The sequence below is a fragment of the Gigantopelta aegis genome, chromosome 6 (genome assembly GCF_016097555.1).
Source record: "Gigantopelta aegis isolate Gae_Host chromosome 6, Gae_host_genome, whole genome shotgun sequence".
Lineage (NCBI taxonomy): Eukaryota > Metazoa > Mollusca > Gastropoda > Neomphalida > Peltospiridae > Gigantopelta > Gigantopelta aegis.
In genome coordinates this window covers 96,852,033-96,875,198 of record NC_054704.1, presented here as the reverse complement: position 1 = coordinate 96,875,198, position 23,166 = coordinate 96,852,033, and the positions used below count along the sequence as shown (strand labels likewise).

Sequence of the window (23,166 nt, the reverse complement as noted above, 5' to 3'; positions counted from 1 at the left end):
GTCGTGAAGTTCGCCGGTTCCTTGGCATGGCCGGTTATTATCGTCGTTTCTGCGCTAGATTTGCGACGGTAGCGGCCCCCATCACCTCTCTGCTAAAAAAGGAAACGAAGTTCCAGTGGTCAGATGAATGCGAGACGTCATTTAACCGTCTCAAGCAGATGCTCTCCTCGTCTCCCGTGATGGCAGCACCAGACTACCGAATGCCGTTCAAGCTAGCTGTGGATGCAAGTGACGTGGGAGCTGGAGCTGTGCTGTTCCAGGAAGACGAAAATGGACTGGACCATCCTGTAAGTTTCTTCTCGAAAAAGTTTGACAAACACCAGGTGAACTATTCCACTATAGAGAAGGAAGCTTTGGCCATGGTACAAGCTCTGAAGCATTTTCAGATCTACGTGAAATCGGCAGTGCACCAAGTGGTGGTCTTTACTGATCATAATCCGCTTACTTTCATTCACAGAATGAAAGCCACCAACCAGAGAGTTTTGAGGTGGAGTCTTCTTCTGCAAGAATACCCAATTACCATTGAACATATCAAGGGCACATCCAATGTAATCGCTGATGCCCTGTCCCGAAGTTGAACGTTATGATAATGTGTTGACATTCTTTATTTCTGTTTTGTTTATATATATTTTATTTGTATACCAGGGACTCAGAGACTCAGTGTGATTACTGGTAGTCACCTTATTATTACATGTGTTATAAATGCCCGTATGCGTCGGTTAACGCACCTTTTTGTTTTAATGTAGTATATTTTCCTATTCCTAGAGTACAGGAAATATCCTTTTTGAGGTGGGGGTGTGTCACGGTACATGCTCTTAAATTTGTTTCGCCTGTGGCGATTTTAATTGTGTTAGAGGGCCGTGTGCAGTTTATTGCCCGTAGCCCAGATGGGCAACTTGTTACGTAAGACTTCTGCGCGACCGTCCTCGATCGGACATTCCAATATGCACTTAGTCCAGCTGCGGAGGCCATGTGGCGAGTAGTTACGTAATACCTCTGCGAGTGCGGTTTTTGCAACCGTGATGGCGACGACTGGCGACAGCCAGACGGACGATCAGAGAGAAATATACCGAGGTAGAATATGAGATGATACGTGAGGTACCGCCTTGTTCCCCCAGGCCAATTCTGATTTTGGAATAAATAGCTAGGATTTAGAGATATCTAGGAGAACGAATTAGGAAGCTTCCTGGGAACGTAGTCCGTTAGGACTTGGTAAATATCATTTCTGCTCTGTGTATAACCTTGATGTGATTGATGTGACTTTAAATATTTTAATACTGTATTATACCAATATTCTTTAGACAGTGTCTTCGGTCATCTGACGAAGTAAATCGTAGACTTTTTGTTCTAACATTATATGAGTATTTGGTAATATAAAGCTTAGCCAGTCATCCTAGAAGACCCTAGGTACACTGTAGGTTATTGTCTTTATTGTGATAGGTACCAGTATTAATTTTGTGTTACAGATTACTGAAAGAGTAGTTAAGGGTTAATTAAAAATTAACCCGTTAGGAATAGAGCTGTAATTCCTTTATTAATTAAGTTCCCCTGCAAGCGTTTCTCAATTATCACACGTTACTGAACGAGTAGTAAGGGCTAATTAAAAATTAACCAGTTAGGAATGGTGTTGTAATTCCTTTATTAATTAACTTCTCCTGTAAGCGTTTCTCAATTATCACACGTGTGGGTGTGGTGTAACGGTGAAGTGATTCGCATATTGTGTAACTAGACACCTAGAGATTAACTAATTAAGTGATCAGTTCTGGGTTGTTATTATTGCTGTTATTAATTTACTACTACGGCTGTACATTTGTCAGCGTAGATTAATACAGATTCCAAATTGTATTGTGTTTTTGTTGTGTTTTCTAGAGAACTAACGTGCTATAATAATATATACTTATATAAGATCGTATCTCTGATCATACCCAGAGACGAGCCATACTAGGGTTTAACAGCCTGTTACAGAGAGATCTAATAGATATACAAGTAGGAGAGACATTTTGATAATCGTGTTTTATTCGGTTACGGGAATTATAGAATCCCCGTGACAATCTTGCCCCTCAAACTTTCAAATCCTAGGTGTTTTACATATCGACAGTACATCTATATCACAACAGATACTCAGTATAGATGTTTGTTTGCAAATACATGCAGTCCAGATACAGACGTCTCTGGCCTTCGTTACTTTCACAAAGAAGCTGACCCGTGGCTTATACTGCATAGTATTTATGCTTCGTCGAGGCATACAGGCACGTGTCTCTTAGCTGATTATACTGATGTGAACATACTGGTAATCATGATTCTTATTGCTATAAAATGCAGTGACCATTAACATTAAAAAAGAAATAATCTACCACAATGTCACGGCATTGACGGTACACGTTGTGAATGCCTTCCAGCTTTCCATGTGGCAACTGGGGCGACTATAACCATCCATGATTTGGGCTTTCTAAATTTCTTATTTTCATGATGCAGAAACGTCATGACGCAACATCCTTGCTGACAAGTTGGGGTCAACATGTATACACACGGATACGATGCTATGGTATACAACTGGCCCACAAGGAAAAAGGAAACACATGGGAAAAGTTAATACATCATGCTATTCCCTGACAAAGGGAGAAAGATGCGATTCACACTTATGAAGCACATGCCTGCCGACAAAAAGTCACTGATATATACAATTCTGCGCATGCATCTTGACACACACAATATGGTTTAAGCCCAAAATACACACGGTTAGAAGGACGTTTGTAGAATACCAAGTTGGCTAACACCACTAACCATGACATACTAGATGATAATGATTCCAGTTTGATACCGATGATAGTAGCTCGAAATCGGAAGACCAGTGATGAAAATAGATGGCATTTATATATATACTGATGGAAAGAAATAAGGAACACCAACACTAAAAGCAGAAGGTGACTGCAACCAAAAAACCTTATCCGTAGACGCACGAAGTCAACGGTGCTACTGATACTCAGTTTCACATTACTGATTTTCAGTCCCATATTACGTTTTTGCACTTTATACAGGCATTATGACGCTAATACTGACGGAAATATGGTCTACAATATCAAGTGTTCCCTTATTTTGTTCTTACAGTATATGTTTACAACAATGTTCATAATATAACATTATACTAGGTATCCATAATATAATATAACATTATACTAGGTATCCTGTATACATCACCCATCTGAGAGTGATTCACAACTGCCAAAATTCCCTTTCGATTGTGATACTTTTTGAATCATGGTATCACTTTTGTCGTTGAGATTTTGGTAAAATTTTAATATGTAAAATTTACGCATTGAGTCTTAAACTCGCTCTGGGTGGGAGCCGGTACCCAGTGCCTATGTTAGCCTTAAGTCCGATCGCGACCGAAGCAGACAATGACTCTGTATGTAATACAGACATTACTACACTAGTGAGTGACAATTGAAATTATTTCACAAGGGACATAAACATGTTGCGAAATGATAGCGAGTTTAATATCCTATTAAATATTTATTATCACTCGACTCGTTTGGTTAACGTTCCTGAAAAATTTGTAGTGTGCTAATCGATGACGTCACGAAGTGTAACGTCCCACTTGGCGTTCTAGTGGGACTTATGTACTAAAATATTTTAACCATATGGGTAATAATAATTAAAATGTTGTTTTCAATTTCATGTATAAATTTCTTAAATTTCTTTCCACTTGTACTATTTAAAACAGGTATTTAGCGGGAGGGGGCAGGGGGGTGCCGATTCAGCTTAGTCGGTCCATCTGATTGGCCCCGATGATAATGATTGGGATTTTTCTCGTTCCATCAAGTGCACCACGACTGGTCGGTTTCCGTGGTATGTGCTTTCCTGTCTGTGTGAAAGTGTATATACAAGATCCCATGCTGCTAACGGGTTTTGATGACGAATTACGAAATTTTGATAATTAATGTGTTCTAGTGGTGTCGTTAAACAAAACAAGCTTTAACTTTAACGATTGAGCAGTGATCCGCATTTTGATTGGTAAATGGGAACGTGACCGTTTTCTTGTTTGGCTGTGAGACTTCACTTCCGTGTTTAGTGAGGTGTGTCATGTGTGTGTTTCTCCATTTATTTTATAACTTTATTTTGCGATAAAGAAGAATGCATGTTTTAATCGGTGATGTAAGTGCTTTAATTAAAGGAGGATGATAAAGTCTGAAATGTTAAAGACTACTAAAATGTTGAAAATAATATGTAGAGAATTTAGTTTCGATTCATTATGCAGTAACTTGAGCTGCAGAATAAACTGTGAAACGGTTCTCGCTAGCTCAGCTGTAACACGGTTAACACTAACATATAATATTTAGCCAGAAAAGACGAATGGTCACTAGTCCTCTCATCAACACTCACCTGGAAATTTTAAATCACACTTATCAATTCATTATCTCTTATAGCCCGAGTAGCTCAGTCGCCTCCAGCCCTCCCCCTAGGCTATTGATATTGATACCAATAGCACTGGGTAGGCAAATATGTCTGCTCTAATACAATTAAAAGTCAACAATAACCCTAAGTTAGACGTTAAGGCCATTTTAACTACTACTTAGGTATATTAATATGATAGGTACGTAGGGCCATTTTAACTACTATTTAGCTATATCATTGATACGTAAAGCCATTTTAAGGTCATTGTAAAGTGATCCACCATGACACCCAAGGGTATATATGTTGTAAATGTAACCATATATGAACTGATTGTGTATTCACAAGTATCCCACAGATACAAAAGGGTGAAATAAATGTGATAACAAAAACAACTTGCATTAAATTGACAAAAATTACCAGCAAATGTAAGGTACGGGGGTGTCAAGATGGCAGTAACCATGAACAATAAACACAAGATTGAGTGTGATCCATGTGTCCTCTATAGATCCAACAACAACAGCTGAGCAATGAAATCTTTAAAATACCATCCATAAATTAGTCATACCAATTTAAAACAGGGTACCCTTTGTTAAAAATCAGCCATTTTATTTAAGGGACTACTTTCACCACCAATGTATGGTGTAAGATATTAAAACACATACTTTTTTTATAATAGATGTTAGTAAAACCTTTTTTAAAACACCATAATACACATTTCAACTATTGTATTAAAATAACAATTGCTATTAACTTTATAAACCTCATCTAAAAACCATGCTTGACAACGAACATCGACAACACACGTGATTTTGAGCATATGTCAAATCGTTATTTGGACATACTATTAAGGACAATCAACCTATCGATCACACGCCAAAATGGGACATCATCTTCGGCACATTTTTTAGAATACATATTAATATAATTTTTATTTTTTAATGCAGATTACTACTTTATTTGATACTTACAAGAAACCCTCTATGAATAGTTAACCAAAACAGTCGAGGAACACCGGAATAGGAAGTTGTAGTGCAAACATATAGTTCTTTGTAAATCTAGCCATGCATATGGTCACTGTGTTAGTTCAGTAATGTTTAAAGTACATATTTATATTTTTATTAGCGTATTTTAATTGGGTTATTGGAATTAATCAGTAAATGATGTCTATTTACAACAGTTATATAAGTGGAGTAAGAATACAACTATAATGTGAAGGTCACATCGATGAACATCGAAGTAAACAAAGTTTTTAATCGTACAGTTCTTTCATCGCAGTTGTGGTATTTATTGTCATACAATCATGACATACATTTCATTGCAGAATGTAGCCTAGCAATTGCCGATTGTGTGTTGTTGGCTTTTTTATTTGGTTACCCATTGACCCACAGATTCTAGGCAAGATGGCGGCCATATATAGCAGCATGGTGGTTTATATTTATAGCACATTGTGACTAAACATGTAACTTTATGTAGGAAATAGGCTTCAGTTGGTGACTTACCAATACTTATATATGCAAATTTATTTTCATATGTAGATTTATTTGTCCCATTATAGGCATATCTGTGTTTGTATGAGGGCATATTTACACTAATTTAGTTTTTATTTTTCTTGTTTATGAAGTCATTTAATTATTTTTTTTTTTCATATGTCTTTTATATGGTGTGTCTGTGTATAGGTTGTATCTAGGATACCCCGTATCTAGGGTAACCATTCTTGCAAATGTACTTTTGTTTTCAACCTCTCAACTCAAAATCACTATATGTTGGTCGCTTTACCTTAATTATTATTCATCTATATTAATGATATGTAAGGCCATTTTAACTACCATTTAGCTATATTATTGATACGTAAGGCCATTTTAACTACAATTTAGTTATATTATTGATATGGAACAGGGTTGAAAATGAACATGAAAACTATGGTCGCCAGCAGGGCCAGTTGAACGGAAGAAAAATCTTACTGGCCCTTCACAAATTCAACTAGCCCTTCAATGATCACATTGAAATTTGACTGAAGAGCCAAAATCAAAACTATACTGTTTTTTTTTTTAATAACATGTGCTCAATGTACAAAGGAATACCGATGAATTGGTGTTTAACTTCATAATGAATAAAGTTAAAATTCATATAAAATAATGGAATTAAGTTTTAAACTCATATCATCTCAAAAAAAAAAGAAAAAAAAGAAAAAAAGAAATCCATTATAAATAAAAATGTTACTTTACAAAGTACCATTAAATTATACATATTAAATCTCGTTTTTAATACATGGGTGAAGACAAAATGCTAAACAGCCAAGGTATGCAGTTTGATTTGAATTGTCTCTAAAGTAAAAAAATAAATAATGTAGTACAAAGAAACTAGATGTAGAACCGCACATGCTTTAGTAATTAAACTAGTCTGGGGTGGCAGTCCTCTTTGTAGCAATGCAAGAGGGGTAAAATCTCAAGCAAAGGATTTCTTCAGGAGTGGCTGTCCTCCCAAAGACAAGACACTAGACAGGTCCATGGAATCATTCACTATTTTGCCAAATTCCCATTCGACTGCATTGTGCAGAAATATGGCCCTGATCATGTATTACGGTTTTGTCATCCAGATTACCTTGAATGTTCCATCAATTGCCTTAAACCTATATCAGAAAAAGAAATTTAATCTATGCAGTTTGATGGTAATTTATAAATATATATTTTTTAACTTACCCTGAACTCACCCCCACTCCATTTTTTTATATGAATTTTATCTTTACTCATTGTGAAGTTACATGCCAATTCATCGGGTCCCTTTTGATGCAAACAGACAATGGCCTAAAATTAATATTTTCTGCCTTAGTAAAAGGTAATAATGTGTGTGCGTGCGTGTATGTGTGTGTTCATGCATGATACCAATTGTAGGGTGTATACTATCAAATCCCATAGATGACAGTGGTAACATATGTGGCTAAAACTGCTACTTTCAGCATATCAATTGATATGAATGCCATGGATATAACTACTACCACCTCTCACCCTTAAAGTGAATTAGAAAAAATTGGGGGTCAAGCTGCTCATTTCTGAAATAACAGGTAATGTCTATGGAATACATTTTTTACAGGTACCCCATACATGTTGCAAAGGGCTACTTGACCCAATGGTACTAGATAAAATAAAATAGCATACATTTTTTTGCGAAGATGAAACACTTTTTTTTACAACCAACACATTCACATTTATCACCAATCACAGAACTTGTGGTGTTCAGTTCTCTATCAAAAGTTGGGTGCACCTCGAACTTTGACCCAGCTGGAAGTTATTTGGTTTAGTACTACTACCAGTAATGGAAAATTCAATTGTTATTTTTGTATGTGCGCATGCGCTGATGTTAGTGTGAGTTTGAACTACATACAAGACAGATTTTGATTTTGTCACAAAATAATATAAGCTAATTAAATATGATTATTATTTTTTTACCATAATATTGAATAACAATTATCAAATAACAGCCCTATTGGATAATTATGGCGTATCCAGTCTACTCCAATAAGCCGACGACTTCCAGATTTTAAAAATACATGCAGTTTTTAGAACAACCCGGCCCAAAACCACAGAAGCTGAGTCAGGCGCTGTTAAAATATAGAGCATGGTTTATATCTTCTGCTGTCAGATATGTACAGGGGTATTTCGTGCCAGCACAGACGCGGCGTGTTTTGTCACAATTCGGTTCAGTTTCAGTGTGTTTCATTTTTTAACTGGAACCATGCTTGCCAGACCCTAAAATCGATGGTCGCCAAACGGACTACCTTTGTAAAATTCTTAGTCGCCCTTAGCCACGGGCGACCGATAATTTTCAACCCTGTCGGAAGGCCATTTTAACTACTATTTAGCTATATTAATATAATACATAAGGCCATTTTAACAGTTTCCTATCATTCTGACCACTCCTACTCTTTTGATTTGTACTGCCAACTGCCTTCTTTGTACTTACCAGATGCCAAGTCTCGTAAGGATCTTTCTGCGATGCAGTCCAGTCGACTACCATACACACTTGTGCTAAATAGCGTGTACAAAGATGAATTCCATAAATACAACTATAATGGAGGTTGCCATATTTGTTACTTACGGCAGCTTTGTATATATAGTGATCGATCCCTGTCAGTGGGCCGATTGGGTTATTGCTCATTCCAGCCAGTGCACCACGACTGGTATATCAAAGGCCATGGTATGGTGTTATCCTGTCTGTGGAATGGTGCATATAAAAGATCTCTTGCTTCTAATTGAAATGAGTAGCCCATGAAGTGGCGACAGCGGGTTTCCTCTCTCAATATCTGTGTGGTCCTTAACCATTATGTCCGACACCATATAACCGTAAATAAAATATGTTGAGTGTCTCGTTAAATCAAGTGTGTCATTAAATAAAACATTTCCTTTCTTGTATATATAGCATTGACTAGTAAGGGCTGGCTATCTTCACAGAAAGCCTAGTGTAATGACAACACAGCTCATCTAAAGCTTCCCATGCATACATTTAGTACGGGTTACTTCTAGTAGACAACATATTAATAACCTGGTTTTGTCCAAGTTTTAAATGCATGCATATTATGTTTTGCATATACATATACCATGTATCCTATCCAGCTTTAAAAAATGGGATATTAATTTTTTTAAGAATCACCTGATATATATTTATATATTTTTTTCTATTTCTTCTTTTGCACAGCACAAACTCCAGTAAGACATCAGAGGACATGAAGATATGGAACTGATGCAGTGACAGGTGTGGTGTGGTGTCAGTTATTACAATATAACAATGAGAGCGGACTGGGGCTCCCAGTTTGTGAACCGAGAGGCGCTTGTGTTCCTGTGTATCAACTACGCGTTCTTCTCTGTTGTCGTCCTCTCATTCATCCTCTTCATGATCATCCTGACGCACACTTCGTCCACTGAGGACGACCTCATGACCTCTCTCGCCATCATGTCAACGTGCTTCGTCTTCATTGACCTGATCGTGGCAAACTTTCTCATTCAAACCATAAATATGAACATGGAAGTGAAATTGTTGGTTTAGAAACTGGGGTTTTATTTTTTGAATAATTGATAACTGAAATGAAATAACATTGTTCATATATTGGTGAAAGTGAAAAAAACATATCTTTTTCATTTTGTTTTTTAATGTACAGTATTTGGATGTATATTAATATTAGGACTAAATAACTGAAAACACTGGTACTTTTGACAGTTGCCAGGAATGATTAGTTGTCTTTGACACCCAATAGCCAGTGTGTACTTTTTTGTTCTGGAGTGTCGTTAAACATTCATTCATTGATGATTAGTAGTGGGTGAAGGACATCGACGACTAACCTAACCTGTAGAAGCATTTGATTTTTTTCGTCAAGTGTTTTTAAGAGTTAGCTCCCTTGGTATGATTTTCACAATGGCCATGAACAGAAAGGGTCCAACAAAACTGAAGTTAGAGCCGTCCAACAACACTGGCGTGATGTGCTTTGCGAAGGATGCTTCGTTTAGTGATCTCTCAGATCCCTTGAAAACTCCCATCAGTCCCAGCTCCATGTTCACGCGGGCTAAGCTGAAAAACATCCCCCACAGTATTATCAACTCCATACTGTTCTGCCACTGGGATAACATCTTAGGTCCAAGACTGGAGTATGCCTGGTTCATAGATGGCCGATCGGAACCCGAAGACTATGTGTTGAGACATGTCTGTCTGCAGGTTTTGAGTGGGGAGATCTGTAGAAACCCTCAACTGTGCCATATAGATTACAAACTGTACGACCTTGCTGAAAAGGGCATCATTGTCCCTTGTTTTGTGTTTTCTGCCAGGAAGGACTTCAGTGTTGTTATTCACGCCATTGCTCTGGTGATACCGGCACCTGAGCTCAACGTGTATCTCAAGTGGCACGGACTCATACAGTGCTGGTTGACTAGAATTATTGCCAAATTTAGAATACTCTTAAACAAGGTAAGTATCCAGACATTTTTGTCTCTTAGTGAGCAAAAACTTTTGTAAAATTATGAATTATTAAACTTAAAAAATTGCAGAAACCCAATTATTTTTAAAAAACTAAATAAAATAAAAATAAAATTTGCAATTGATTTTAAAATTAACTTTTGGCAAAGTTGACGAGTACCAGAGCTAGTTGTGAGTGTTTAACTTCACTAGAAATTCCATTAAGCTTAAATTATCTCATTCAAAATATATTAACTAACATTGTATGTTCTTGTAAGGTTTGAATTATTTCATACCATTCTTATAAGTCGTATGTGTAGTATACTGTGTATTTGGTTATGTCTGTCATAAAATAATTGTTTTTCAGATTCTGTTTTATATATTCTCATGATTTTAGATGGGTGGATGGAGGATGGACATAATCCAGTTATTCGCATTACTTAAGTAATAATTAAGGTGTGATTATTTGTCTTCTTTAACAACTAAATAAAGGTCTATAAATATATATGGTTAACATAGACAAAGGTATTTCAATATATATGTGCTATGAAAGACAAATATGTTCACGGAAGTTTCTTAATGCTGGATAACACCATTTGTTTTTGTCTGTTATATGTAGCTACACTATTTAGATTTTATTCTTTGTACGTTTTATTTTCAGCCCAACTATCCTAATGGTGGACTAGAAGATTGTTCTATTTGGCTGACAGAGTTTTTAGAAATGTTATGTTCCCTGCATGAAGCAGGTCTTCCACAGATCATCAGAGTAAGCGTTATCGTCTGGCCGTCTTGATTTTGATATCATGGGTGGACACTGACATATGAAAGTATTCAAGACTACCTTGTACATGTAGAAAAGATTATTTTAACAAGCGTCAAAATTCTATGCTTTTTCAATTTTAATTTTGAAATACTGGTAAATGCTAGAAATTGAGCAGCAGTTCTCGAAATTAGTCTTGTTAAGAATCATAGTGTAACGTTTTTAGCAGCCATGCCATAAATAAACATGGATAAAAGCTTGTGGTTTGCATGTATGGATGTATATTATGAATAATGGAAATAGTAATATTGGATATGTTTGAAATACTGTTAAACATTAGATGGAAAGCAAAATCTATATGTGAACTGATAATCAGAAATCGTGTTGTGCAGTTTGAGCAGCATCTGCTGCCTTACCCGTCAGTTTTGAGTCTTGATAATTAATTTACAGAGAACTTACAGAACCTTCCTAGAAAAAAGTGCTAACCTAAAAATATATCATTTGTTGTTTATTTGATTTTTGTGTTTATCAATACAATCGCCATGTACATGTATGTACAATGTAGGTGAAAAAGAGTATAAATCTACTGAAGAAGAAAATCCAAAAAACTCCTCTTCATCATTTCCCTGGAAAAACACATTACACCAAAAACAAACATTATTCGGTCTTATTATAGTTGATATTCAAAAGACAAATTGACATACATTTGTAGATTGAGTGATTTGAAATATACAAATGTAACATAGTGTGTACATTTCTCATCACTTAATGTTTGCTACCATAAACCTTTTGCTAACAGTCTAAACAATTGTGTTAGCTACCAATGAATAGCTTCACACATAGACATAAGTCAGTTATGTATCAAAATATTGATAACGTGGGATCATGATGATTATATAACTGGTTGAATAAATTACAATTCAGGATAACTTAAATATATATTTTTTTTTTTATGGTGCAACACTGTATATTGAATTGTACACACTGCTGTCATCATAATGTTTATGTTTTCATAACTGTTTTCATGTACATATATTTCATTTTATTTTCAGTTAGTAGATACAGGTTTCTCGCCATCTCATTATCTTGAACACGACTTCCTTCACCGTGCCATTTCTTCTCATCTGATGACCTTCGGTAGGAGTCTGGTCATTGGGTCAATTCCAGATAGAGTTAATCTAGTATGTGTGATTTTTAATACTTCCACTTCAACATGACTCAACATATTCCATAAATTTATTTATTTATTTTTAAATGTGTGTCGGTGTTTGTCAGATGAAATTTGTATATGTGTGTACACACGTGTGTGTGTGTGTGTGTGTGTGTGTGTGTGTGTGTGTGTGTATACATGTATGTGTGTTACAGTACCCTCTGAAGTTGTTTGGTTTTTAAATTGGGAAGTAAATCAGTGCCCTTGAGAAAATTGAGAGGAGTGAATAATTACTTCCAGCCAGTGCTCCACGACTGGTACATCAAAAGCCGTGGTATGTGCTATTCTGTCTATGGGATGGTGCATATAAAAGATCCCTTGCTGCTAATCGAAAAGAGTAGCCCATGAAGTGCGACAGAGGGTTTCCTCTCTCGATGCCTGTGTGGTCCTTAACCATATGTCAGACGCCATATAACCAACCGTAAATAAAATGTTTTGAGTGCGTCGTTAAATAAAACATTTCCATAATTACTTTCATGTTGTGAATTTAACAACATACATGAATTTACACTAAAATAATAATGTAGAATTATTATCTGCTTATTGCAGGTCATATCTACTCTAGCTATGTTTAATAGTGAAGCAGAGCGTGCAATATCAAGAAAAGTACCAACAACTCCTGACAAACAGTGGGCCTATCACCATGACATCAGCATTCAAGGCATTCTTAAGGTATGCTGAGTGTTATTACCATCGCAGCCTTTGAACTGTATCATTCAAGGCACATCATTTCAGAGAAATTATTGATTTTTAGTAGCATTTCATTCCATTTCAACTTATTTTCGTGCTTATATCCAATTAAGGTTCAGGCACGCTGTCCTGGGCACATACCTCATCTATCTGGGCTGTCTGTCCAGGACAGTGAGTTAGTTGCTAGTGGTTAGGGAGAGAGAAAAGGGTGCAGTGGTCTTACACCTACCCAATGAATCATTAAAACTTACTCTGGGTAGGAGCCGGTACCGGCCTGCGAAACCCTGTACCTACCAGCATTATTTCTGATGGCTTAACCATAACACTGCCGAGGCCAGTAGTATTATTGTAGCATATCGGTAATGTATCGGCAAAATCACAGACTCGAAAGTCTGTTGCCTATTAACATGTAAACAATTCACCAATATGATGATCTCGGGGTACAGCACTGTAAAAGTGTTTCTCATAGAATTTGAAAACCTGTATCCATTCATCCTGCAAAGCCTCGTTGTCTGTAGGATAGACATGAGCCGTAATGTTACCAACTATAACTGTCCATCTTTTCAAAATGCAAATCTTAGCATGATGACAGGAGTCGACCTAAATTTCCTGAAAATAAACGTTAAATCGAGAGATCTGCGAAGGGAAGCAACTTTTATTAAACGTCTGTATACAGGCAACACACTACTTGATATGACATTCCCTTCTAGATGCAGGAATCAACCCTGTTGTTACATCATAATTACGGTAGTTGGACTCTCTTTTAACATTGCATAACAGTCAAATCAGTTATGATTACAGCAAAATAAAATAAAGAACTAAATTTGTCACCTACATGCCACTGATTGACTGCAATAGTGGTTTGATCCCTGAAGAGCTAAAAATGAAGTCTTTACTAGTCCCCTACTGGTTCAACTGGAGGGCACTATAGGTTTCCTCTCCATCCCTCTGTGTCTGTCTGTCTGTTCATCTCTTCCACATACAGTTTTCTGGACTTTTTACGTCTCAATGCCCCAAGATATTGAGCTGGAACTCTGTATATATCTTTAACATGTACTGTTACAGACCAAGTTTGACTTTCATGGCAATTTACCCATTTTTCACAGTTATAGCTCTTTAACTTAGCAGATAAGAAATTATTTGGACAAGTACAATCTAATTAAAATTAGCTCCACTATTACATGTGGATCTAACAGCAACCCGTTGGAGCGCATGTCCAGTTGATCTTTCATTCGACCAATCAAAACCTTACTTGCAAAATCATGCCAGTGATTTGAAAAGAATTTGAAAACATTCGGGATTATACTGAGGGTATTCGAAATGATTCGGGTGAATTACGAAGTATGCCGGAAACTAATTTCAATATAAAATTTGTTTTAAAAAACGTGATGGTATAGTCATAAAATCTGTTTATACTAGTATACAATCCAGAGTTTATTACTGCACTTTTCCCCAGTTTTTTTCAATGTTGAAATAGACCAACAAGTTTGCCTATTGCATAAATAGTTTCGCCCAATATTTTGAGAATTTGTATGCTCCCAAATAACGCTATAACAGGTGAAGAGTAATTGGTCGATATTTAAATTGTTATTTATAGATGAAATGTCACCTGGACATGGGAGTCCACGCAATGCTGTTAGATCTACTGGTAGAGCTAATTTTAATCAGATTGGAGACAAGTATTGCTTTTGAATGCTTATTTTTTATGAATTTTATGAAAGTATTTAAAAAATGTTTGTCCAAGGTTATTTTCATTTCTGGTTTTATATCCCCCTTTTTTTCTTCTTCATTTTACATTTAAGTTTCCAGACGGCTCTTTCAGTGTGCCGATTAAGGAAATCCTGTGCAGTAAGTACCCTTCGACTATCATTGACATTCAGAACCGAGATGTTCGCCAGTCGCCGTTCTGCCAGTGTCATCATGTCCATAACTTTGAGACACTCAAGGATGAACTCATCTGTGTCCATTACAACCACGAGCAGGAAATCAATGTCAGGTGAGAGAAACACACTGGAAACAAAGTTAAAAGTTTGTTTTGGTTAACAACACCACTAGAGCACATTGATTTATTAATCATTATCTATTGGATGTTAAACATTTGGTAATTATGACATTTAGTCTTAGAGAGGAAACCTGTTACATTTTTCATTAGTAGCAAGGGAACTTTTATATGCACCATCTCACAGACAAGAGCACATACCACAGTCTTTGATATACCAGTCATGGTTCATTGGAAACAAATGTATTTGGAAATCTGTGTAAACAAAATCGAAGTGAGGATTTTTGTGTTAAATTGTTTGGTTAACAAGGAACATGTATTTCAGTGTAGAAGGATAAACACATTCATAATTGATTTAATTAGTTTGTAATCTCTCACACACACTAATATATCAAGTGGAATGAATCTTTTTCCGAATGCACAATTTATGAATATGATTATGAAACATCAAAATATATTAATAAATGTTGACTTCTCCATTTTTATCAAAGTTCACCCCATTCTTCTGTGAAGGTAGAAGTTACGTCTCTTTGTTTTTATTTCCTACATTGACATGTAGATTAGTGTCTGCTTTCTGTTAACTGAATTACATGTATGTACAATGTTCTTACACAGTTACTTTTAGAAAAGAGTTGGGGGAAAAGTGATAGCTTTCATTATCATAGAACAAGAGACAGTACTTTGAATGTAATTGGATGCAGGACGTAGCCCAGTGGTAAAGCACTCACTTGATGCGCGGTGGGTTTAGGATCGATCCCCATCAGTGGCCTCATTGGGCTATTTCTTGTTCCAGCCAGTGCTCCGCAGCTGGTGTAACAAAGGCTGTGGTATATACTATCCTGTCTGTGGGATGGTGCATATAAAAGATGCCTTGCTGCTAATCGAAAAGAATAGCCTATTAAGTGCCGACAGCAGGATTCCTCTCTATATCTGTGTGGTTCTGTAACCGTGTGTCTGACACCATATAACTGTACATAAAAATGTGTTGAGTGCCTTGTTAAATAAAACATTTCCTTCCTTCCTTTCTGGAGTGTAATTGTTTTCAATTTTATTTTTCAGTGCAGCCTTGGAAGCTGTTAACTATCCCGACACCATTGTTCTTAATTTTATGGATGAGGTATGAATATTTAACAGCTGGGGATAGCTATTTTGTCTGTGACTTTCTTTGTAAATATCTCAACAAAGAATTCTTTAATATGCCAATGGTATAATTTTATTATAGTATTTTGTAGATACAGCATTTTCTGATGTGTGTGTGATGGAGAGATGCTAAGTTGAATCGGCTGAAAGAAACATTACTCTCATTTATTTGTTCATATGCATTCTTCATTTGCTACAGTGTGGGACCAGCTCAGTCGGTAGAGTGTTCAACTGAGGTGCATGCGTCTGTAACAAAAATAATCAATGAACTATGACTAGTATTTGGTAACACAACTTTAAACAAATAAAAAATGCATCAATATTTAGGTTTAACTTTAGCAGATGGTGCAAAATAGTCTATTCATATTCAAAATGTATGCACATCAGCATCGGTAATGATCTCATTATTTAGGAAATACAGACTGTTGTTAAATCGTCAAACTCTAATGAGAATATATTGTACAGTAAAACCCCTTTAAACTGGACACACCTGGGACCAAGACAAATGTCCAGTTTTAAAGAGGGATTCAGTTTAGAGAAGTTATGTCCTAGTTTTTAAAAAGGGACTCTTTAAAGCATCCGGTTTTGAGAGAATTCCAGTTTGCAGAGGGTCAGGTCTTGAGAGGTTTCACTGTACTTTGATTCGTCCTGTTGTAGAATATGCTTTAGAGGGCTGGGAGGAATATGCTTCAGAGGGCTGGGAGGAATATGCTTCAGAGGGCTGGGAGGAATATGTTTCAGAGGGCTGGGAGGACATATGCCTCAGAGGGCTGGGAGGAATATGCTTCAGAGGGCTGGGAGGAATATGCTTCAGAGGGCTGGGAGGAATATGCTTCAGAGGGCTGGAAGTAATATGCTTCAGAGGGCTGGGAGGACATATCTACGCCGTTTGCTCGGACAAGTTTATTAAAATTAATCATTTATTTACTCAGTAATTGATGTGTGGAATAATTTAAATCCAGCAATTGGAAAGTGTGAACCAACATCGTCTTTCAAAAAAAGCAGTAACGCCAATGGTAAATAAACTTTCAGTTTATTTTTCCTGTGGAAAAAGAATAGAAAATATATTACATGGAAGATTACGACATGAATTTAGCCCTGTAAATGCTGATATATACAGATGTGGACTTTCCACAGACATTTCATATAACTGTGGATACCGATTAGAAAACTATGTCCATTTTTTCTTTAAATGTGAAAAATATAAAAAGAGACTGGTTCTATGTAATTCGTTATATCATTTTCAACCAATATATTTACAATTACTGTTATATGGTCAAAACACATTAAACAATGCTAATAATAAAGAAATATATATTTCCTTTTCAAATATATATGTATATCAAACAAACTCATTGTTTTTTATGAATAATATTTAAGTATAATTTAAATTATAGTGTGGATTATTTGTAAGTGTGATAGTGAAGGTTTGACTGCATGTGAAGTATTATTTGTGTAATCTCTTGCATTACTATTATTTCCTTTCTTTTTTTCATATTCTTTTGTATATAATATATTTCCTTTCTGGTTAACTTTGACTGTTTAAGTGTAGTTTAAATATACAGTTATGTAATAAGTCACCATGTATATTGAATGTATAGAGAAGAAGGCCTTGTAAGTTGTCAAATTTGTGCCCAATTCTTTTGTTCTTTGTACAATAAAATTGGTTTTCAATCAGTGCATGCACCTACCCTTTCCAACCACCCAATCCTCCCTCCTTACACTGGTTTTACATAATCATATAAATAATATCTTCATATACCTTTTGTGACACCCAATAGCCCATGTGTATTTTTGTGCTGGGGTGTTGTTAAACATTCATTCATTCCCAATCCTCCCTCCCTCCATTGATCCATCTATCCTTCCATCTGTTCTTTTATCCATTCATCTATCCATTAATTCATCGTGGTTTGATTTTAACTGTTTGACTGGAGATTATACTTAGTGTCATTGTGTTTGTTTCAACGCAGATTGTCAAGCTGCCTGCTGTGTATGGTGTGCGGGATGCTTACATTGCTCACTTCATGAGACAGCTGTCCAGGAGAGCTGTGTGTCTTATTAAATATGTGGAACAAGAAACGTAAGTTTTACAGCCACTTTCATCCCAGGTCATGGGGGTTAACCAACATGACTTAGACTCGGCCTCCAGACTTTATCTTTATGAGCCATCACAAAACTGATGTGGCTATGCCCGGATATAATTTTAAACATAATAATTATTGTAATCATTTATTTTCTTTTATAGACCACGTATGATGTCATCAAGTAAACATATTGTCATAAACCCTTTCTAACTTCGGGTGGTGGGGGAGACGCTTGATGTGCAGTCAGTCTAGAATATATTCTTGTCAGTGGGCTCTTTGGGCTACTTCTCGTTCCAGCCAGTGCACCACAACTGGTATGTCAAAGGCCATGGTATATGCTGTCCTGTCTGGGATGGTGCATATAAAAAATCCCTTGCTACTTTTGAGATAATGTAGCAGGTTTCTTTTCTAAGATTACAAGTAAAACTTTCTTTACCAAAATGTTTGACATTCAATAGCCAATGATTAATAAATCAGTGTGCTTTAGTAGTGTAGTTAAACAAAACAAAACAAACTTTAACTTTCTGACATCAATTACCATTTTTAATATGCTAATCATTATTCTGTAATACATGTATTTTTCACATTTCTTTACACTGCTTTATTAATGCCAATTTAATTTTATATTGATGTGAATCACAAATTGTTTTTGTTATTGTAATCATTGTGATGCATGTATTTACATAGGGAAAACTTTGTTTTCTAAACTTTCATTAACAACTCATATTTAACATTTTAGAATTGTGTGGCAAACTTGTTCTTTACACCGAGTTTAATTTAACTCTTGAATTTTTATGTTGAAGTTGATTGTGAATTCATTTACACATTTACCTTAGTTTGACACCCAATAGCGGGCGTCGTTAAACAGTCATTCCTTCATTCTGAAACTTGTGTGGTGAATTGCCGCTTGATCCTTAACAAAATGTTCCGTGATGCAGTTCCTGATGTTTTGTTTCAGTCGCAGAGGAATGGTTCCACTGAAGGGAGGTTTGAAAAGACTGAAACTCGACTTGTCTCTCATTCCTGAAGGCAATTTCCGCATTGTGATTGCTGCTGCGGAGAAACTGAAACCAGGGATCTATCATTTCCTACTGGGCGATAGAAAATACGACCTCGAACACCATCTTAACAGTGAGGATGCCATGTGATGTGGAGTCATGTGTTACTCATACTGAGGAATTAATAGTGCTAGTGTATGGGGATATTTCACACCCTAAGCAGGTTTCACAGGCACAGCGGAAGTAGACATTGAGAGGGCTGACTGAGATTGAAGGTGCAAAGCAAAGTCTTTAAGGGGTTCGGGGGTATGCTTCCCCATAAAACTGTACAAATTAGATGTCCTGAAATGCAAATTCCTGCATTCGACAAGTAAAATTCATCTCTGCCTTACGATTTACATGTACTACCAATAATATTTTTTATTTAGAATTATTGGGGGGACTAGAGCCTCCTGCTCTGCTGTACCTGCTTCAGATTTGCCCTTCAGGCTTTCTGCCAAAACTTAATTTGAGGGTACTTGATAAAAATCAGACCGACCATTCTAGGTGGTTATAGTTTCATGTACATGCAGGGGTGGCACAGTGTAAAAAAATTGTTGTACGGCTCAAGGTTTCCAGACTCTTTTCAGGTTCACCTGTGAAGAACATTTTCACAGATACAACAAATTTAACACATGCAAAAAAAAAAAAAGTTGTACGGCCATACTGTACCTCTTTAAAAAGTGGTACGGCTATTGTCGTACTGGCCATAGTGTCTGCGCTGCCCCTGATGTGTGTTAACGAACTTAAAATAGCAGTTCTCTTGCTATCATCTGTCTAAAAATTATGAAAATATATCCATTAATTTCCAAAATTTTATTATCCACAGTTTTACCCTCTGTACCCTCTGACAAAAAGCCTGTCCCTTACAATATCTTCAGTTTATATTATTACTCAGGTTTCAAAGTATTGAAACTTTGTGTAAGCCATTTCTGAGTTGTAACCCATTTGATTTCACATAACCCATCACAACTATGTTTATGATGTGCTAAATTTAATGTATAGACAAAAGTTAGGTTACACAAAACTTGTTGCATAAATCAGTCTCCACTGTGAGGATTCGAACCACAGACACTTTATATGACAGGCCAGTGCTCTACTAACTGAGATAATAGGGAAAATCACAATAGGAACCTTTTATACAAACATTACTACACAGCCCACCCCCACACCCTACCCACACACATACACACAATTTTCATAGTCCTAGCCAACTGCATAAATGGTGTAAGATGGAAATAACAGAATTTTATGATGCACGTGTTTGATTCAAATCAGGACTGGGCTATGGGGGGGGGGGGGGGGGGGGGGGGGGGGGGGGGGGGGGGGGGGGGGGGGGGGGAATTCTATTGGAAGTTTGCTTTGAGACAGTAATATGTTGTGTTTATATTTTTTATGATGAAATATATGTGTGTGTAATTGTATCTGTTTTGTGATGTCATTTTGCTTATGTGGGACACCAAGGAAGAGCATGTAGTACTTCAATATTGTTGTATGGGATGGGATCATTGGTGGAAATATTACAACTGTAAATTATGATGCATTCTTACCATTTGATTGACAGTAAACATTTGTATGAATGCGATTGGTAGTGTAGTGTAATTCAGAGTCAAATCAACTTGGGTGGGTTTTTTTACATGCTGAACTTAAGGTATGAATATAATTTGTTGTATTTTGTAACAAAATTCATATCATTTTGCCATTCCTAAATATGTATCGGTAATAAAAGTAACTCGTGTTCGTGATCGATCTCCCAACAGTTTTTGTGAAAGAATTTTTTTTTAACAAAAATCCCTATTATGCTATAACTGTTCTGCTTCTTTTAAATTGACAGTGTCATGTTTGTCACAAACCGTGGTTACTGACGAAGCCATGTTATAATACCAGGCTGTGTTTGTGGGTGCTGTGGTATAATAACTATGATGATTTGTCTTTCACTGAATTATTTTTGTCAAATTGTTTCCAATAAAAATGTACCTTACGCATTGAACGTTTGTCATTTAGTTTTTTGTTTTCTGTGAGGTGAATTAAAATAGCTTTCATTCACTGTTATTTCATAGTAAACGGCAGCATAACAGTAATATGTTTTATGTGAGGTGAATTAAAATAGCTTTCATTCACTGTTATTTCATAGTAAACGGCAGCATAACAGTAATATGTTTTATGTGAGGTGAATTAAAATAGCTTTCATTCACTGTTATTTCTTAGTAAACGGCAGCACAACAGTAATATGTTTTATGTGAGGTGAATTAAAATAGCTTTCATTCACTGTTATTTCTTAGTAAACGGCAGCACAACAGTAATATGTTTTATGTGAGGTGAATTAAAATAGCTTTCATTCACTGTTATTTCTTAGTAAACGGCAGCACAAACAGTAATATGTTTTATGTGAGGTGAATTAAAATAGCTTTCATTCACTGTTATTTCATAGTAAACGGCAGCACAACAGTAATATGTTTTATGTGAGGTGAATTAAAATAGCTTTCATTCACTGTTATTTCTTAGTAAACGGCAGCACAACAGTAATATGTTTTATGTGAGGTGAATTAAAATAGCTTTCATTCACTGTTATTTCTTAGTAAACGGCAGCACAACAGTAATATGTTTTATGATCATTTAATTGACTTGTTGCATCCCATGAGGTGGAGGGGCTGGACATAGCCCAGTGCTAAAGTGTTCATTTGATGCACAGTCGGTCTAGGATTGATCCCCGGCGGTGGACCCATTGGGCTATTTCTCGTTCCAGCCAGTGTTCCACAACAGGTGTAACAAAGGTCGTGGTATGTACTGTCCTGTTTGTGGGATGGTGCATATAAAAGATCCCTTGCTGCTAATCGAAAAGAGTAGCCCATGAAGTGGCGACAGCAGGTTTCCTCTCAATATCTGTGTGGTCCGTAACCATATTATGTCAGACGCCATATAACCGTAAATAAAATGTGTTGAGTGTGTCATTAAATAAAACATTTCCTGCCTTCCTTCCTCTCAATATATGTGTAGTCCTTAACCATATGTCAGACACCATATAACCTGTAAATAAAATATTTTGAGTGCGTTAAATAAAACATTTCTTTCCTTTCCATGAGGTGGATTAGAATAGTTTACATAAAATTTCTTGGTAACAGCAGCAAACAGTAATATGTTTATGTTTTTGTTTTGGGTTTTTTTTTGTAAATTATTTCAGTTTAGTTTTGACGTAACAAGAAAAGTAAAAGTGTTTTGGAAATAACAAAAAACAACAAAAACAAACTATAATTGTGTCCAATATAGAAAATGGTCATCTCAGAAATAAATAACTTGTAGTAAATTCCATAGTGTGAAAAAAAGGCGTTCCCAGTAGGAAGGACCACAGATTTTATTCCATTTTTTATTTTTTTTTATTTTACAAAAATGGGATTTGTTATTTTATTTTTCAGGACATTGGGAAAACTGCATATATGTTTTCTAATAATGTATCTCTAAGGACTATGTTTGACACCACTTCTGGTTTCATTAGTTCTGCTTACATTTAAGAATCTTTGGTTTTGAATTATTTGTTGGAATGTTTTTGATGTACCGGTATAGATTTTTAAAAAAAAGATAGTAAAGTTTGTTTTATTTAACAACACCACTAGAGCACATTGATTTTTTATCTTATCATCGGCTATTGGACGTCAAACATATGGTCATTCTGACAGGTTTTTTTTTAGAGGAAACCTGCTGTCGCCACATAGGCTACTCTTCTATGACAGGCAGCAAGGGATCTTTTATTTGCGCTTCCCACAGGCAGGATAGCACAAACCATGGCCTTTGTTGAACCAGTTATGGATCACTGGTCGGTGCAAGTGGTTTACACCTACCCATTGAGCCTTGCGGAGCACTCACTCAGGGTTTGGAGTCGGTATCTGGATTAAAAATCCCATTCCTCGACTGAG

At 36.2% G+C, this 23,166-nt stretch overlaps 1 protein-coding gene across 1 annotated transcript; it reads left to right on the top strand.

Annotated features, from left to right (window-relative positions):
• Positions 1-4,071: 4,071 nt before the first annotated feature.
• On the top strand, positions 4,072-21,245 carry LOC121375043 (guanine nucleotide exchange C9orf72-like). The gene is made up of 9 exons (XM_041502252.1): positions 4,072-4,155; positions 9,088-10,347; positions 10,997-11,101; positions 12,148-12,276; positions 12,855-12,977; positions 14,798-14,991; positions 16,054-16,111; positions 18,105-18,214; positions 19,177-21,245. The coding sequence occupies exons 2-9, from the start codon at positions 9,790-9,792 to the stop codon at positions 19,364-19,366; spliced, it is 1,467 nt and encodes a 488-aa protein (XP_041358186.1). The 5' UTR covers positions 4,072-4,155; positions 9,088-9,789; the 3' UTR covers positions 19,367-21,245.
• The last annotated feature ends 1,921 nt before the right edge of the window (positions 21,246-23,166 follow it).

Coding starts and splice junctions, on each gene's coding strand:
- LOC121375043 (XM_041502252.1), top strand. CDS start 9,790: ATGATTTTCACAATGGCCATGAACAGAAAGGGTCCAACAAAACTGAAG. Junction 10,348..10,996: donor TTAGAATACTCTTAAACAAG/GTAAGTATCCAG, acceptor TTTTATTTTCAG/CCCAACTATCCTAATGGTGG. Junction 18,215..19,176: donor AAATATGTGGAACAAGAAAC/GTAAGTTTTACA, acceptor GTTTTGTTTCAG/TCGCAGAGGAATGGTTCCAC.